The following is a 19,541-nucleotide window of genomic DNA, read 5'->3' on the forward strand; positions in this document are numbered from 1 at the left end:
CTGCGGTATTTTTTTTACAGTCTATCAGGTCCCATTCCACAATGATTCTTTAACGTATTTATTCTCTATAGTATTTAACACAGTCATCATAAAAGTCTTTCTGCTTGGTCAAAAGTTTATCCTCATCCAATGAATCTCTGTGTAATGTAACTGTTGGATATGGAATGAAAGAAACATGCTTGCAGAACTTGGCATATCGAGTTTTTAAAGTTTTGGGAATGGTTGAAGTGGAAAATTGTTGGAAATGTAGTTGGTCAGTTCATCAGAAAAGTGGACTCCTGAGGATTGGCATTTTTTGATCTTTTCAAGAAATGTTTGAATTAGGCTAATTTGTGGTTGGAAGAGTTTGGAGCAGCACCTCCAGAAAGACTCTGCATACAGAGAAATTGAGTATCATAAGCACAAATTACAGACAAGTGAATTTATGTGATTATTGGTATATAGTTGATGCATTTGGTTGTTTTATTTTACAGATTTGTTCCGAAAAAAGAAAAGTGGAATATAATTAATATTTGTTGCCAAATAATTGACAAAATATTGTCCACCTGGCACAAGTTTGTACGAGTGTACATGGCACACACACCCACCACTGATCACGCTTGATACCCCAGTGGGGGAAAACCCCATACTATATATATATATATATATATATATATATATAAAGAATACAAATTATATGGCAAATAACAATCATTCCAAGTGCACTGGATCCAGCAATGGAATCACATGTCTTTAATGAGCCTTTTTCAAAGGCAAATACAAAACATAGACAAGACAAACAAATAAAACAGAAAAATAGTTATGTTTGCGCAAATTTACATGTCTGTTTCTACAGGAATTTAACCTTTTAGCCCTATTTTGTGTCAACTAGTTTATTTCAGCGTGTTGCTGATACTGCAAAATATTTGTATTGACCTACAAATTGATGAGCCATAACGACATCTGTTATTTTGTGTAAATTTGCTTAAGCACAGATTATATCCTGGATATTTCATTGTTATAGTAGTGATAGGCTATTAAGCAAATTTAGAGAATTATTTAAAAGATAATGTGTCTGCAGCAAAAGATAATTTTATTTGCGCTTGGTTGTTAATTTCTGGCACAACTAGTTACTGTATATACATACTTACAGAGATCTCAGAAACGCTTAATCACGCGTATTTGGATGTCATTTTTTTTTATCTGGGATGCAGAAAATAACTTAGGCGGGAGTCCTCCATATACAAGTAATAGGTATGCAGCAAAATTCAAAGACTTGCCAGTCCTGCTTCAGCCACCTGCTTTGTGTGAAAATGTGTTGATCAGGTAGCTGTGCTGATATTTACAAGGACAGAATTCAGTGGCTGAAAGACTCCTTGATGTACATGTTGCCATTATAAGAGTACATCAAAAGAACATGATGTAATAGCTTGGCGGCAAGTTCAAAGACTTTGACTGGCGGCTGGGTGGGAAAATATACTGATATTTACAGTAATTGAATTCAGAGGCAGAAAGACCCAGAGATGTACATGTGGTCATTTATAAGAGTACATCAAATAAACAATAGTTCGGATGGGACATTAGCTAAGTGTAAGAAAGTATGTAATGCCTAGCATAGTGTTTAGAATAAGTCCTTACTTGGATTGACAAAATTCAGTCTCACTCAGTCGGTGTTATAAAGACTAGAAATGAAACTCAGTGGCAAGCAGTAGTTCTTGTAACTTTCATAGTTTTTTTTGAAGGGGACTGCAACTTTTGCTGGTGGAACTCCTATTTTAACCAAAATGGTAGTCCTGGACTCATAGTTTTAAAATCCTAGTGAGACCTCTGCAAGCTGCAAGCAACACTGACCCAGATATGCCATTGCATAATGCACCAACAGATCTGAGTCTGTGCAGTTGTTTGGAGTAATCAGTAGAACAAACCACATAGACACTGATTTGACTTTTACGTGAGTATATGTTGGTATGGTATCATGCCATTTGCAGTATTACTATTATGTATATTATGTATTTTAGGGGATGAAAAGATAAGTTCCTTGACAGCAAATAAGGAAACAGAGTATTGTAGAATGGGGAAGCAAGGCCTCCTAATCACAAAAGATCAAACCAGTACCCTACTGAAGTTTTCCAGTATCCACAGTAAGTATGATAGTAATAAGTGAGAATTTGTCCAAGATATTGTGAGGAGAGGGAAGGCTTAGGTCACAAAGCAAATCATATACAGTAATCTTTTTCGTTCATTGATTGACCAGAATAGCTTATGCTTTGTCCTGTGGTCTGTCACCCTACATCCATCTGACTTTACGTACACATCATTCGGATGGTCTTTACATAAACATTATTTGGAAGGTCTAGTTAGTCCTAAATAAAAATTGTACTGGGCAGACATACTGTATGGTTACAATGACAGACATCTTTAAAATCGTGCTGTTGCTAATGCACTTGAACAGATGATAATATTGACATGCAATTTTCACTAAAAGCCTTCTTATGATGTACAGTTGGTTTAAGAAAATGGAATAGTCACATTGCTTTCCCAAACAAAAAGGTTGGGCATAAAATGACCAAAAGGAAAAGTAAGATTTCAGTTTGTTACAGGGTATGCAGGGGAACTTGAAAAGCCCCAATTTTCTTGATACTGAAAGAAATTCAATGTTTTCGTTTTACAGATTTAAATTTTTAAAAAAAGGGGGAAAGGACATCTCGCTAAGTTTGTGCCAGAAGGGAAATTTCTGCAACTGGCTACTGCGCAGTCATACATTTTAACTTAAAATTGTACGAAGCCCGGATGTATACGTGGTTTAGATTTGAATCATTTGCACGCTTCAAAATGGCTGGCTGCCAAGTCCAACCTCTGTGGCTAGACAAAGAAAAATATAAAGTTTGGATTATGAGATCTTTCTCTGAGAGCTTTGCAAAATGCAAATTATGCCAGAAGGATATTGATTTGCATGCAATGAGAGAGAGTGCTCTACAGTCATGCAGCTGAAGAAAATACACCAAGCTTTTGTAATGGTGGCTAATATGGCAAACAAAACAAGAAGTCTTCAACATGAAATCATTTTTGATGAAAGAAGTATGCGAAAACAAGAGATTCAAGCTTTAAAATAGTAACTACAAATAGTCTTAATTAGGAAATTAGTTTGGTCCGGTTCCATATTTCGATTGAGTGGAAATAGGACAGACAATAGGTGCAATGAACATTGTGACTCTAAAATGTAGACTACAGCCAAGCTGAGAGAAATATTAATACATCTGATATGAAATAGTTTAAAATATCCATATGCTGTTTTTAAATAAGTGATAATACAATAAAACAAATATCTTTGTTACTTTTTTTTGTTGTGTGGGGGGGGGGTGAAGAAATGTCACTACCTTTCTTCTTCACCCACCCCCATACAACAAAAAAAGATATTGAGACAATGACAGCTGCTGTTGATAACTATGCATTGAAAGCAGAGACCTAAAGGAAAATTTCATTTATCACGACATCAAATAGTTTCAGGAAAAGTGTTAGGGACAAAATCACTGAACTTAGAGCTCTTGGAAAACAGCTTGATGACAAGCTACCAGAATTGAAAAATTCACTCTAAAATATTTTGGACGTTGTACATTATTTAGTGTAGACAGAGTAAAATGAACATAGTTCAGTGACTGTACATTATTCTAATGCCCAGATGTAGGACGTTTAGTATAAATGGGAATGATATCAATGACTTCCTTTTTTTTATTTTATGAAATACATTTGCAAGAAATGTTCTTGTATGAAGTAATAGTAACTGTTAACTTGTTTACATACAGTTTCATTGGTGTATCCTTTAAAATTGATGCAGGAATGCACCTTGAAAATTTTGAAAGAAATATGCTACTAACCTTGTTGTTAAAAACTATGAATTTAGTAGAATAATATAAAAGAACTTAATTGTTTGTAATTGTGGTGATATAATAAACAGTTACTAAATAAATAAATCATGGCAGAGCCCTCTGTAATTGCAAAAGGCACCATAAACTTGAGCCGGGGGGCCTGAGGGCTGCTTCCATAGTGAAAAGACTGTAAAATGTATTATCAGCGTGTAATTTAACCAGTAACAGCATACCAAATGTACATAAGCCATTGATAAATTGAATATTGATTCAGGTTGAAAGTAAACTTTATAAAGTTGAAAGTAAAATAAAGTTGTTGGAAGACAAACGCAAAACAATGTAATTTTCTTTTGTGAATAAAATAGTATAAATATTGATCCATATGTAAATGTTTTTAAAAAGTTCTTTTGAAAATTCTTTATTAGATTCCTTACTGTGAGGTTTGAGAGCTCCAGCTGTAGATATGCATTAAAACCCATGTTGACTGTTGATGAAACTGGTCTTTAGCTATTCTGGCTATAAAGCCAAGTGAGCCTTTTGTATGGTGCTGTATCTCTTTATGATGTATTATGCATTCATCCATTGGCTATTGGCTATTGCTTGATACCACTCAGTAGTCCATATATTACTTGTTATCTCCAGACCTGCCAACTCTTAGATTTTGCCCTAATTCTTAACGACATTACCCTTAAAATATGGACTTAAGGCATACAAGCAAAATGTACAGAAAAATGATCATTGCCGAAAAATTTGGAAAATTTGTTTATCCTTGTTTGATTTGGATCTGGGTTTCGTATTAGAAGTAGTGAAATTGGTCAAAAACCAGACTAACTTTACAGCAGCACATTAGATGCTTTAAACTGCAGCTGTTTGTTTATGCGAAGCGTCTGCATGATCAAACTCTTGATCATAGAATTTTAAAATAAATGGCGTCCACAAGGCGATGCATGTTTAAGACAAAAGGGGAAATAAGCCATTTGAAAAGTGTTTATAATCAACACAGAAAAATATAAAGGAATATTCAGATTCTTGTGACTATAAGCTGGAAGGGACACAATTATGTTGGACATCATGTGCCAATTTGAGTATGACTCATGGCAGGAAATATGATTGCCATCATCATGTGGAATAGAAAAAAAGAATTTCCAAGAATTACATCAAGTTGAGAGATAGCAGCAAGCCATTGAACTCCGTAAGGTTTGGAACTAAAATATATGCATTTGTACTAGTGGTAAATAAAGTCTGTGCATACTTAACAAACTTTTCAGTTGAACTTAATGTTTATCGTCGCTGCACGTTCCGAATACCGAACATTTAATTACTTTTTCCAGCTTTACAATAACAGTTTATGGTGTTTTGCTATACCTAACTGAAAACTGGTCAGACTTACGGTAAAAAAATCAACTGCCTTACTGAGACTGACTTGTCAGGGTTGGCAGGTCTATATCACCCTAGAGTCCCTTTATCAGGTCCAATTTCAGTCAAACTTGAAATGTGGGTTTATATTGTATCATCAAAATCTAGGATAAGTTTGATAACGAGCAAGATCCACGCATAATAATGAGGGGGTCTTGCATCTGAATAGTTAACATTATTTTCAATCTTGAAGTCATATTTCTAATCCAGCTCAGACTTTGAATATGTTATATATTGGATGAGTTCACTAATGAATGAGATCTATACATGCTGATTAGGTGTTTCTGATCAGGCTTGAATTTTAGCTTGTCATCAAGATCTTGGATAACTTAAGTAATGAGCAAGATCCATACATTTAAATAGGTTAATCATTTGATTGGAAGTGCTTGTTACCACTCTAGAAGCCATAATTCCATACATGCCAACCTTTACGCTTTTGGTGTAATAATTACACTTTTTTCCCACGAAATTATGCCTTGCACATAAATGTATTCAGATTACATGTTTTTGGTATACACCCCTCCCAAAAAAAATTAATAACGTGTTTTCTCATTTTGATTGACATTCCATTAATCCCACAGACCGTATTCTAGGAGGAAAAAAACGGCTTCTTTATAACTACAACATAAGAGTACACTTGTCGTAGACTTGCATGCACTTTCCTAAGAGTATTATATTTTGTTTATAGCAGCTGTCCTATTTCCAAGAAACATGCTGGCTTCTACTTTCAAACTTTTGACCTATGTTTCTATTTATAGCAGCTGTTTGTCTTACTTAGGAGAAAACAGACTGATTTTCTAACTTTGTTCTAATTCATACCTGGTACAGAACCAGTCTGTAGGTATTTGGCACTAAAAATTAAATCAGATTTATTCTAGTCAATGTGTGTTTAGAGGAAAAATGTTTTTCAAATAATTTCACAGATGGATTAGGAAAAGACGAAAAACTGATTCAAAGATGAATACATGAATTAACATAACAGCATTTGGGGTCCCGAGTGGTTTAAAGTGCTCTCCATTACGGATCACTGCCATCTCCTCTCTTTATGCGTAGGTTCAAGTCTTGGATTCAGCCAATGTGGGTATGTGAGAAAGCTTGCCAGTAGCTTATCGAGGGTTGGTGGTTCTTTACGGGGATTTTCTGTGTTCTTTCACCACCATTAATACTGGCTGCCATGTATAGCCTATCTTGTGCTGAAAATGGTGTTAACATTATCAAAAGTGAACTGGATTCGTGCATATTAATGAGATGATCTTGCTTCTAATTGGCTGAACATGTTACCTCTTGATGCAGAGACTTTACTTTTCATTCAGTTTGTATAAACTTGATAAATGGGTTTATCTCAAGATTTGGGATGGCTTTGATTCTGAGCAAGAGACGGCATAGTAATTATACCTTTATCTTTAAAACAAACTTTTATCAGGATATAGTAAGATGGGTATAATCACCATGGTACAGTATAACATGTCTTGAAAGACCATTCTGGGTGCCAAAAAATGTCACTCAGGATGTGGTTTCTCATGACCAGTCACAACACTATGCAATCAGTAATTCTGTGTATGGGGAACATGGGTTTATCAAGAGAGGTGATCTCTCAGAATAGTAATTTCACAAGACAAGTTTTACTGCATAAAATTTGGAAGATAGTTTACTTAGTTCTCACAATACTACAAGTTAAATAATCAGCTGTTATGCATGTCCAGGGGAATGATATCAGGCCCACTTGGGCCTCTTTTGAAACAGGGTCAGTCAGGTGTCTTGACGTCTTCTTTGTTTCACAGCACTTAAGAGTTTCCAGTTCCGGCTTAAAGAACTTCAGAAAGGTCTGAAATCTGTTTTCTCAGAAAGAACAGAGGATTCTTCAGCTGTGCAATACTTCCAGGTAAGAAATCTGATTATAACCAATATTTTTTTGTGCATCAATAGAGTTCCACATTACGATAAAGTGCCCAAGGATGTGATAAACAAATATATTTTTTAATAGTTTCTTTATGCACTGTTTGGGGACATTTTAGTTTTTTTTATATATCTAGGACACATATACCTAACCCATGCATATCCCCTATCTCCTCACAGTTGAACCTCAACCAGTGTTCATACTTTGACATTAGAAGATATTTATGTCAAGTGTATTGACATTCTACCCAATGAGGCTGAATTTGTTTTTTCTGTGAACTCACTTAGGAAGCCTTTTGATGATGTACCACCAGAGGAAATCTTGGTCTGTTTTTAAAGAATACTCTATTACAAAGTTCGACCCAATATTTCAGGCTTACATCTGTACCATTTATCATTTATGTTTATTTGAAGAATTTCTTCTTTAAATGTTTCCACTTTTTGTATTTAAATATTTGGAACTGAACATTTAATTACCACTATATAGTTAGGATTATACAGCTTTTTCCTACATAATGACACATTCACCTACACTAAAGCTGTACCGATTAATCGGCCATACTCGTAATTGGGCTGATTATTAGAACAATCGGTATAATCGGTGCCGATGTAAACATATTTCCAAAATATAAATTCAATCATAACATTCATCTTGACATGGCTTGAATTTTTAAATCAGAATTAAATAATTTAAATTAAGGAATAAAATTTGTTTTGGGGGTTAATTGAAAGACAATATATTCTTAAAAGTAAATACTTCTTAACACACTTGCTGTAAACTACTGGTTTTTGTATGGACACATCAAATTATCAATACCATTCATGCACTCCTCTAAATCACTAAAGCCAACCAGCAAATGAGGCCTCGTGTGGCTGTTGAACTTCCAGCATAAACATTAGCAGATAGCTAGCAAAATTAGCAACTACTACGAAACTATGACTCACTATATTTAATCTGTTCTTTAGATAGTATTGCAGTGTTGCTAATTAGCGAATAGCAGTCGGATATCTAAAGCAGCTGAACGCTGACTTACAAATATTATGCAGCATTGATATTGTCATGCCAGCAATGTTACCTCTGGATACCCAGCTGCTGAGCTGCTTCAGCGTGCGACTCACAGCGTGGTGTGTGCATCCATCCAGCCACGTGGACAACTTAGTAGTATCTTACTTGATTTAAATCATTGTTTCAAGAGAGTGAATCGATTGGATTATTAATATTGACTAGCGATTGTACACTATTAAATATACTACCAAGATTTTACATAATTTCGTACACTCAAGTTTAGTCTGGAATTCCTTCAAAGTAAATGCATTTGAAGAGTCCAAAGCAAATTGTACACTTTGCAAAGCATGCATTTCCAGAGGTGGAAAGGATTCTAAAATTTATACGACATCAGATCTTGTCCAGCACTTGTGCTGCATGCACTTCGTCGAACATGACCTGTTTCTGGTAGATCAAAAAGAAAAGGATGCTGCACATTTAACCTCAGTAGCTGCAGCAAAACCGGAAGCAGCCATTTGCATTTGACGACCCGAGAGCTATTAATTGGCACAGAGCTATTGCAGAGATGTACAACCATGTTCCGTTGTTGAAGACGCTGGATTTTGACGTCTGATGGCCAAGGCAGAACCACGCTATAAAATTCCAAGACGGAAGTACTCTTCCGCATCTTTGATACCTGACATGCATAAGGTGATACAAAGCAAGGTGCGTGATTTAGTTTCTGCCCAATCTGACCTTAATTTGACCTCTGATGCATTGTCAGACCCATTCGTCGGCATAGCCTTGTTGACTTACAGCACACTGGCTGACATAAGACTTTCCGATCAAATAGGTAATTTTAGCAGCAATTCTTTCGATGAATCACACACAGGAGAATATTTGGCAAGCAGAATGGACAAATTGGTCTCATAATCGCTATCAGCAGTTTTAGTAATCGGCTATACACAATATCAGCATAATCAGCAAAAAGTGACATCGGTACAGTTTTAACCTACACTCATGAAAATTGGTATGGGGATGCAATTCTCTTGGGGTAATTCAGTCATATAAAAATTAGATCATAATGGCCTAATTTCCAATCTTGAGAGACAATGATTATCAGCTACTCAAGACGTCCTCTTGTTGGCAAGGGGATTCATAATAACTTACAAGTAATCGCCTTGTTTTCTGCTTGTTCTCCCAAGCATACGTGAGTACATGCTTAGTTTCTTCACCAATTTTATGAGTACTGCATCAGCTGAATGTGTACATAGAAATCACTTCAACTTTCTGTTATTTCTTTTAATTCAGTTTTATGGCTACCTCTCTCAGCAACAGAATATGATGCAGGACTACATCAGGACATCCACCTACCAGAGGGCCATGTTGTCCAATGTGTCCGACTTTCAGGATAAGGTTTGTAATTTTGTCCCTACACTTGAATTTTGGGATATTATGACACTTTCAGGCTATCCATCTGTTAGTTTGTTTTTAACCTTAACTATATATTCTCCTTGACACTTGGGAGTGCAATTGAACCAGTATGGTGTATTGGTTGTCCATGTGTCCAAAGAGTAATAAAGTTTTTTCTGCACCAGGTGCACCTAGGAGGGGTTGAATATCACATATTAACATTTTTTTAACATTCTTTTTTTTATTTACGCAATCTCATCAGTTTCCTTCTTTTCCACTATGAACTTTTTAATGAAACAAGAATTATGTGTTTGTACAACACATATTTTAACAGGAGTATTTTTTTCATTTCTGTCCCATTTCGTGGTGCTTGTCACCAGTCTAAGGTAAATATTCCCTCATCCAAGGAATAATTGGAGGGCTAGGGGAAAAAAAGATGATCCTAGTCTGATTCCTTAATTATTTTCATCATTTGGAATATTGTCCTTCTTTTCCTTGGTGTTGTAGTTTCAGCATGTGAAAGTGCTCAACATTTTGCATCAGTAGTTAAAATTTAGAACTTTTACAACAGTCACTAGAAACCAGCTAATTTAGTAAAACGGGCAGTAAGGGTGGTGTCAAACCAAAACAAAAAATTTCAAAAGAAAGTGTTTAAACTTCATGACAGTAATAGAAATCAATCAATAAAAATTGTTGTACAACTTTTTATTGCAAGAGATGGTGACCTATAAAATATGTTTCTGTAGAAATATTGTAGCAGATATTGAGGTAAAGTGCTTTTGTCCTACTTACCCAGGTTCAATTCTGCAATAAACTAGCAATCAGCCTCCCAACCACCACAGAGTAATGATTTACCTGTACACTTCCACAGTAATATTTGCTCGTGATTCGGCTACAGATGCATGGAATTGAAACCAACTTATTCAAGCTTAATGTGTATATTTTAATTGGAAATCACCATACATGCCAACCGTTACGCTTTTGGCATAATCATTACGCTTTTTTTCACTAAATTATGCATAAACATGTATGGATTACGCTTTTTCAGTAAATCCACCTTCCCAAAAAAATAAGTGGTTTTCTCGTTTTTATTAACATCCCATTAATCCCACAAACCATATTTTAGAAAAGACTGGTTCTACGTAACTACAATATAAGAGTACGCTTGTCCGTGCACTTTCCTAACAGTATTATGTTCTATTTATAGCAACTATCCTGTTGCCCAGAAACATGCTGGTTCTACTTTCAAACTTTCGACCTTGTATTCTATTTATAGCAGCTGTATGGCTTAGTGAGGAGAGAACAGACTGGTTTTCTAATTTTTAATCTTGACTCACAGATTCTTTTGTCTAATTTATATTTAGTACAGAACCAGTCTATAGGTATTTGGCGCTAAAAAGTATAATTTATTTTAGTCGATGCGTGTATGAAAACAAATACATCTTTTCAAATAATTTCACAGATGGATTAGAAAAAGGCAAAAAATAAATGAAACATAAAATAACAATCCTTCAAAGATGAGGACACGAGGGCAGCTTCACATGACGTCTATTGCAGGCCGTGTGGAAATAATTTTACTATTTGGTGCTGAAAGTCATCAGATGTATTCTAGTCGATGTTTGTGTTAGAGTACATATATTTTTTCAAAAAATTTCACAAGAGGATCAGAAAAAGACAAAAAAACCGACGAATCCTTCAAAGATGAATACCTGAATGGCATAATACAGCATTCCATTCTTGGGCACAGGGGCTTGTATCGTGGCTTAAAATTGACCTGTCATACATGTACTACATAGTACATGTATGACAGGTCAGTTTTAAGCAACGATACAAGTCCCTGTATTCTAGGGCAGCATCATGCTCATTGCAGTCTGTGTGGAAACGATTTTAATATTGGGCATGGTGGTAAATTTTATGTGGAGAAACACTTGAAAACAAAGAAACACATCGAATTAGCTCGTGTTACGAACTCCAGCACTAAGGTAACTTCTTATCTACAGCAGAACTAAATTGCGGACATGAATGTTATAAATGCAGAGGTGTTATTTGAGTTCTTAATAGAAAGATAATGAAGATCTTGCTATTGGTGCAGAAGCAAGAGAATTCATAGAACACAATTCCACTCTTGCTGTGAAGGTGTTTTATGATAATGTTGGAGATTATTATGCTACAGCCTATGATTACATGCTCCAGAAATTCACCTATGGGGATGAAGTGCTTTTAAATGCTTCAGTTGCTGATGTAAATGAGAGACAGTCAGAAAGCTTCAAAAGTGTTAGATTCTTTGTCAAAAGATATCCCTTTCTATTGCCATCCTTGCCTACCTTGGATCATCTGGAAGGAGAATTCCTGCAGTATAAAGTTGGAATTCTACCTGACAATATACTTAATGCAGATAGAGTAGATGTGCAGTGGCACCTTATTTCCCAGCTAAAGGACACAATCACTGGAATATATAAATTTCCTCTTCTTTGTCAGGTTATGAAAGGAATATTGGTTCTTTACCAATCTAATGCAGACTGAGAGATTTTTCAGTATTGTTAACAAAAATAAAAGTGAATTCAGATCCAGGCTCAGTAACTCAGTACTTTGTGCTCTACTGGTGTGCAAAACATTCTTGGTCTCAGCTGGTACAAAGTGTTTTAAAATGCAACATGAAAATCTGTTGCTTTCGAAAGTTAAAAGTGCTACATATGAAAACTTGAAGCAGTAAAGGATGTTAAAGGATGAGGGGCAAATAAATCTTTGTTAATTGAATTGTTAGCATGTTATTTGTGGATTTCTCTTTTTCCGCTTGGATTCCTCTTTTTGTCCACTTGGATTACACTTTTTCCTCGTTGGGGGTTGGCATGTGTGAATCACATGGATTAAAACATAATTGCAGACATAAATAACTATTTGTATAATGGAATAGTTTATAAAGAGAATAAAATACCATGTATAAACTATTTTAATTGCTCATGGAACATAAATATAGATACAACAGCATTCAGCCTGTTGGGGGGGGGTGCACTCAGAGAAAGGTGAACTGTTTATAGGATGGGAATATTTATAGGTTACTGCATTTGTATGGGAAAATATGAACAAGTTTTTCAGATGGAAATACTGCACAACCTTGGGAGTGCAGTATATCCATTTGACAAAACGAGTTCATATTTTCCCATACAAATGCAGTAACCTTTTTATTATATGCTCATTTTTTAAAGTCTACCTAAGGCTGAATTATGTAAACAAAAAGACACTACACGAAACAAAGTAACTGAATGTATGCTGTATTCCAAACTAAATACATAAGCGCAGATTCATCGTTACACAAAAACATTTTTAATGCACACATAAATCAGCACAGATAAATTTGAACTTAGTCGTGCGCTGGACATACCTTTCAAAAGAAAATGGCATCTGGTCTACTCAAAATTGAAATTTGGAGTCATACTGTGAATGAATGTGCATTGCAACAACTTTTCCATTTGATCTGGAATGAATAGATTTTGATGTTTTTGTCGTTTCTATGAAATTTCGTGATTATGGACTGAATTTATGTGCCAATTCCAGATGAAGTACATTGGATTTCAGTGGCAACAGACCAGTGTATTGACATCTTCAAGTGTGTTTCTGTTCTGCCATTGAACATTTGAAATCATAATGTAGGAAAATATAGTTATCAAAAAGACGCTATGGAGTGTAATGTTTATTTCATTTTGAGTGCAGTAAGGAGGATGTAATTACACTTGGAATATAAAGGACTATGAAGCATGGTGAAGATGTATAATATGCTGTTCACAGTTCTCTTGTTTTAATTGGAATGCTGTTTTTAGTTTAGTTATACGCAGTCTAAATGTAGCATTCACGGTGTTAGCATTATTCCTTTCAGGTTGTCCTAGATGTTGGAGCCGGCTCTGGCATCCTCTCCTTCTTTGCTCTCCAGGCTGGAGCAAAGAAAGTGTATGCTGTAGAGGCCAGCAATATGGCAGAATTCTGCGAGGTAAGATCATAGATATATCAGGAAACCTACATTATTGGTTTTGTGCCATTGATTAACTAAAAGATGCTGATGTGGTGAGATCTTGGGATATTTGTCACCTATTGAACCATGTTGACATTAAATATAAATATTTTCCAATCTGACACCATACATAAAAAGTATAGTTATTCTGTACCAGAGCATAGTGCTCAAAGAAATTTGTTTTAGACATAGGCTCCAGGCTGGTGACTTAAATAAACTCGCCAGTCCCTGACAGAAATTCCACAGGCCTGGACTCCAGTTTCCCCATGCCCAAAATGTACCCTTTTTTAATATTGTAACACAACATTGCAATAGCTACAGTTCAAATATAAATTCAGTAGGGTTCAAAGAGGCTTGAAGGTAATGCAAGTGTCATTAGCGTTCATCACTACACTGACTGCTGGATGGTCCAGGTGTTCAAACGTCTGGGCTGGATTCTCTGAGTGAATCCTGGTCAGAACCAGTTTAATGTATGTTGATGTGTTTTATATAGTATGTGCAAAGAATTAATAGCCCACACCCTAATGTATTTTCTTTTTAGCTGGCATGCTTCACAAAAGTAAAACTCCATCAACCAAGAGTTCTGAAATTTATTTTTGTTGGGCTTTGCTAATTGCTTTCTAAATCGGCTTAAAAAATGAATTATACTTTATAACACTACACCAGACAGATGGTTTGGATATACTTTTACATAATAAATCAACTGCGTTTTCTAGGGCAGTAGTACATCATGGTATAGACTTGGAACTATTATAGGATGATAGTAGAATTAAACATGAATACAAATAAAAGATGTTAGAAAATAACCATTTCAAGTCTTTTTATCACATACATTGAAGAAAAGAACAAGACCATTCAAACAATATAAAAAGCTATCAGTCTCATTGTACCTGCTATAACACAGTGACTGCAATATTCACTGTTTTTAATTTTAAATCCAAATTTTAAAAAAAAAATAGTTTATCACGAGATATCGATTATTATTCCTCTTGTCCTGGTAAATATTTTTTCCACCTTAGTAATATCTACATTTGTACGTTTGCCACATAGATTTATTATGTATCTGACTCACCTAATAGTGCATAATAAGTTGTATTTGGTGACTCTGAACATACCTATAAAGAAAGACCAAAAGAAAAGAAAAAAAGGTTCATTTCAGTTCTGGTTCCTATGTTAATCCTACAGTTGAATTTTGTAATGCCACACGTAATATTTGTTTTGCAGTTTTACATGGAAAGTATCCAGAAGAAAAAAATTCCCATAAACAGTTTTATTTTTGTTGTTTATTCATATATCTGGTTCTGTCTAGATAAATATTGCATAAAAGAAAATTAGCACGATATTTATCAAACATTGATTCAGCTGGTGATACCCAGCTGTAGTCCAAAACTTGTACCACAAGAGTCAGTATGTCTGCTTTCAGACGTTGGTGAGACACAACAAATTAGCGGACAAAATAATTGTGATCCCTGGCAAGATAGAGGAGGTTGAGATTCCAGAAAAAGTGGACACGATTATCTCAGAACCTATGGGCTACATGCTGTTCAATGAAAGGATGTTAGAGAGCTACCTACATGCTAAGAAATGGCTTCGACCAGGAGGTGGGCACTATATGACATAATGTAATATACATTAGTAAGATGAGATTAACTTATCAGACTGTTGGATGAACAGATTTAATCATGTTAACTGATATATTTTTCACAAATATGCAAAGAAAAGAAAACTATTGACACGTATGATGGATAAAATTCTATATTTAAACAGTTTGGTATTTATGACAAGTCTTGTATATTATGACTAGTTGTATTCATTGTTAGCAACACAGAGCTTTATAACATTGTTTTCTTTTGTTTCATATCTACCTACCTTTACCATTTTTTTAGGCCAGATGTTTCCTACACAAGGTGATCTCCACATTGCCCCATTCACAGATGAAGCTCTATACATGGAACAGTTTACAAAAGCAAACTTTTGGTAGGAAACTTTCACTTCTACAGGTCAAATTATCCATAAAAATCATCTAATTCTGAATGAATTAACATGGGGAAAGGGTCAGAATCCAGAGGTGGTCTTTAGATAATGTTAGTGACTCATTATTCGCTGCATTACCTATTTTGAACTTAACTCCAAAGTTTGATTTTGATTATTCCCCAGATGGTAATGATTGCATCACCTGAATATGTCATTTGGGTATGAGCATTCGTCTTTTCATGCCCTGTACATGTACATGGTTATATGTAGGGATCTCTGTTGTTTCCAGAATGACTCAAGGGATTGGGGGAGGGTGAACTTCCATGGGGCTTATGGATGAGCCCCCAAGTCAGTGCTGGTTGCATGTATCAGTTTGTTTTTTTTTTCTTCATGCCAAGTAAGTGTGTATGTGGTTATAGTGCTAGGATGGGGATCTTAGTATTATAGCCCAGGGACTCCCTTAGTCCTTAGTTAGGAGAAGGAAGAATGAATGTAGGGAAAGAGCATAATCAAGTTGCCTCAGCTTGACATGTTATTACATGGATCAGTGATAACACATGCTAATTCACAGATGTGTGAAAGAAAGAAACAACTGGAGCTACAGCTATACTTTTCATAACGAGTCACCTTTAAATAGCAGTCACTTGTTCACAATGGTCATTCTAATTTCCCACTGGCAAATTGACTACATACATTTTGTGTTTAACTGCCACCAGCATTCTGCAGTCAGCAGTCAAGTGTTTACCTGCTTTAAATGGTCAGTGGAGCTTATGTACAGTTACTGCTCATTCTGTGGAAACAAAACCTTTCTTTCATAAGGAAGGTATTGTTTGGACAAAGGAATATTGTGTGAATTGATGTGTGAACATTTCTTAACTTGCTTTACTTGCAATACTCTAGTCTTATTGTCGATGTAACTAAGAGGTGTAAGAATTTCAAGTTTGAAAGCAAAGCAGTTTTTGTAAATTAGGTGGATCAAAACAGTTTGTTAGCTGGATGGTGGGAAAGCAGTCTCTTTATCACAGTAGAAATGGAAGTTGCCTGCTGTACCAGTGTGATAGGAAGTTCAGTATCTTCATCAGTTTGCCTGTGAATTAAAGCAATATCTGATGAAAAGTCCATGCTTGTAAAAAAAATACATTCTTTTATCGCATTATTACTTACAAAACTTACCCACCCACCCCAGATTTCAGCAGCTTGCAGAAATGCTCATATGCATCAGTTATAGTCAAGATATGGGAATAGAACATCGTAGTATATGACCCTTTTCATTAGGTTCAGGGGACATACAGTATTTCAGACTTTTCTGTGAAGTTTTGGTTCATGGGTTAAAAAAGAATAGCCATATTCAGCTTCTTTTAATTCCCATTCATTACAAGCCTATCTGATAAATCTATTGTTTATTGGTAATGGCAAGTTGAGAAACTGGCCACTGCAGATATTGTTTTTGATGCATGACAAGCTGTTTCCAAGCCTTATGTATACAAGCTGGCCATCCAAATAGTCTTATTATTTTATAGTCATATGTAGATGTCAGTCATTGGTGAGATTAATGTTGTGTTGTGCATAAAACAAACTAAAATCAGTAATTATTTTAAGTCGCTGATAATTTCATTTATAGAATTCTTAGAGTCCCAAATTTGGTGTTAATGTCCTGAATTGCCGAGCTTGTTCACGAATCACACCATCTTTTCCAGTGTGTGTGTCTGGATAATGTGACTGGGTGGGACATCATGCAACATGTCGGCAGCATGATGCCCAGTGCTAAACATCGCTATACACTGTCACACATCATAGCGATATGACTGAAAATGTCAGACAGTGATTGTAAGCCCATCCTGATTGCCATGAAATGATATTGGAAAAAGGTGTTTCTGGCAATGCTGAAATAAGCCAGAAGCAGTTTGGAGGACAATTAAATGAATACATGGAGCTGTGGTAAATGGTTTTGTATAGCTGTACATGGTCAGGTTTTGTATGTTTTTTAATGATTTTATCGATTTTCTTGCTTCCACTTTAAATTTTTCTTTGCTGTAGTAAGTGTCCCTAATATTTCAGCAGAATGATACTTTCTTTCTTTTTTTTACCCTTTTCTGCCATTTTCTATGGGTGGCTGCTTTTGACAGGTTTTACAATATTTGAAATTACCGGTAGTGTCAAATCACCCATACCCAACAAGCTGCAACCCAAAAGACAAAATCACATTTTGACAAGTGGTAGCATAGTCTATACCCACAGTGACAAAAGTTTAACATGTCTAGCTTGAACTGTATTGGAGGATTTCAAGGACATTATGTATGTATGCCTGTCTGTTAGTACATATGGACAGACTATCAGAAATATCCCCATTTTCAGAGATAATTATAAAATGTGGTTGTAAATGGTGTTGGGCTATTACAGAGGTGGTCAGAAGAAGCTAAACATAGTTTTAACTCACCTGGCCAGAGGCCAAATAAAGGTCATGCATCCATTGTGATTCATGCATTGTTCTCCATCCATCAACACTTGCTTGCAGGCATTCTAGAGGCTTCATTTCTGATCAGATTTTGATTATATGTCATATATTGGTTTGTATAATCTAGATCACTTTTGAGGTTGATCATGCTTGGTATATAGACTTGTATCATCAAGATCTCGGAGGAGTTGGATTATGAATGATAGTCACACATATTAGGTGATTAATAAATGTTACTCCAAACCTTTAAGTCTTATTTCAGATCTAAATATAAAGTATTTTGATTGGACCAAATATTTTTATTAGGGGCCCTTCACAAATTTATTAACAGTTTTATACAATGCCTGAAAGGTTGGTGGCTGTGGCTTAGATAAAGTGAATATGGGTGAATGGGGTTATACTGTAATCACTTCAGTTGTAAATCCGTTGTACTGCCCACCCATTGTCTGATCCATCTAACTGTCCATCTGATAGATTTGATCCATCCAGCTTAATCTATCCAACTGTCCACTCCGTGTGTCTAATCTATCCAACTATCCACCCAGTATGTCCAATCTATCCAGCTGTCCACCCAATATGTCTAATCTATCCGACTGTCCACTCAGTGTGTCTAATCCATCATACTATCCACCCAATAGGTCCAATCCATCCAGCTGTCCACCGAGTGTCTTGCCAGAATAATTTTGTGGACCTTATCCGTATTTGAATGTGGTACAATTTTTTCTTCAAAGTGTTTTCTCGGTTTACCCTGCTGAGTTTTCTGTGGATTACAGTACAAATCTGTCTTCAAGGATCACCCATTGGTTATAGGTCAATTCAAAGGTCATCCATGGGTGTAAGGTCGCTTCAGAGGTCATCCAATGGATTGGCAGGAACTGACTTTTTGAGTAGGTGATCTTTATAGAAATGTGCTTGAATTTAAGTTCTAATGAGACTTGGTATGCTCAACCTTATTATTTAAGTGGCTGCTACATAGAGGTGACCATTGTAATGGGCTTTGTTGTGATTACATGCATAACATGTTTCCACTCAAAAACGTAAAGGGCTTCATTGATTGAAACTAGATTTTATGTGGGACTTGATGTTAAGGTCTACATCTAGTTCAGTTTGCATGAAATTCCATCAAAGTTTGACAGTTGCAGTCCTTGTATGACTTAGATATAAACTTATATAATTTGTTATGCAGCCACATACTGTGGAAATGTAGACAAGATTTTTATCCATTATTGTCAACATTTGAATTACTTTTGAAAAGAAAGTTTTGCCTTGCATCTTCCGTTCTATTTTAGCTATATAAAACAATTTTGAAGTACTAAATTAGTGCTTTCCAACCTACAATCCATGGGCTGATTTTAAATGGCCTGCCAGAGCTCGCAGCTATATAGTCATTGCTTTTCATTTTTCTGCTGCAACCCTCGGCTTCAAGAAAAACATTTTTCAGTGGCCCATGGTGTCAAAAAGGTTGGACAGCACTGTACTAAAAACTGAAACAAAATTTGATAGAAGACTGTATTGAAAAGACCAATATTATGTTTGATTTTTATTTATTTT

General features: G+C 35.5%; 1 protein-coding gene across 3 annotated transcripts in view; it reads left to right on the plus strand.

The window, feature by feature from the left end:
* The window catches only part of LOC149807343 (histone-arginine methyltransferase CARM1-like), a 55,367-nt gene that overhangs the window by 3,013 nt on the left and 32,813 nt on the right, over positions 1-19,541 (plus strand). For all 3 annotated transcript variants that reach the window (XM_089965618.1, XM_089965636.1, XM_089965627.1), the window contains exons 2-7: positions 1,998-2,120; positions 7,043-7,143; positions 9,454-9,558; positions 13,430-13,540; positions 14,985-15,162; positions 15,448-15,538. In XM_089965618.1, the coding sequence (XP_089821744.1) occupies positions 1,998-2,120; positions 7,043-7,143; positions 9,454-9,558; positions 13,430-13,540; positions 14,985-15,162; positions 15,448-15,538 (709 nt within the window). The remainder of the gene's footprint in view (positions 1-1,997; positions 2,121-7,042; positions 7,144-9,453; positions 9,559-13,429; positions 13,541-14,984; positions 15,163-15,447; positions 15,539-19,541) is intronic.

The sequence above is a fragment of the Sinohyriopsis cumingii genome, chromosome 1 (assembly GCF_028554795.1).
Source record: "Sinohyriopsis cumingii isolate HCF-2022 chromosome 1, ASM2855479v2, whole genome shotgun sequence".
In the NCBI taxonomy this organism is placed as follows: Eukaryota; Metazoa; Mollusca; class Bivalvia; order Unionida; family Unionidae; genus Sinohyriopsis; species Sinohyriopsis cumingii.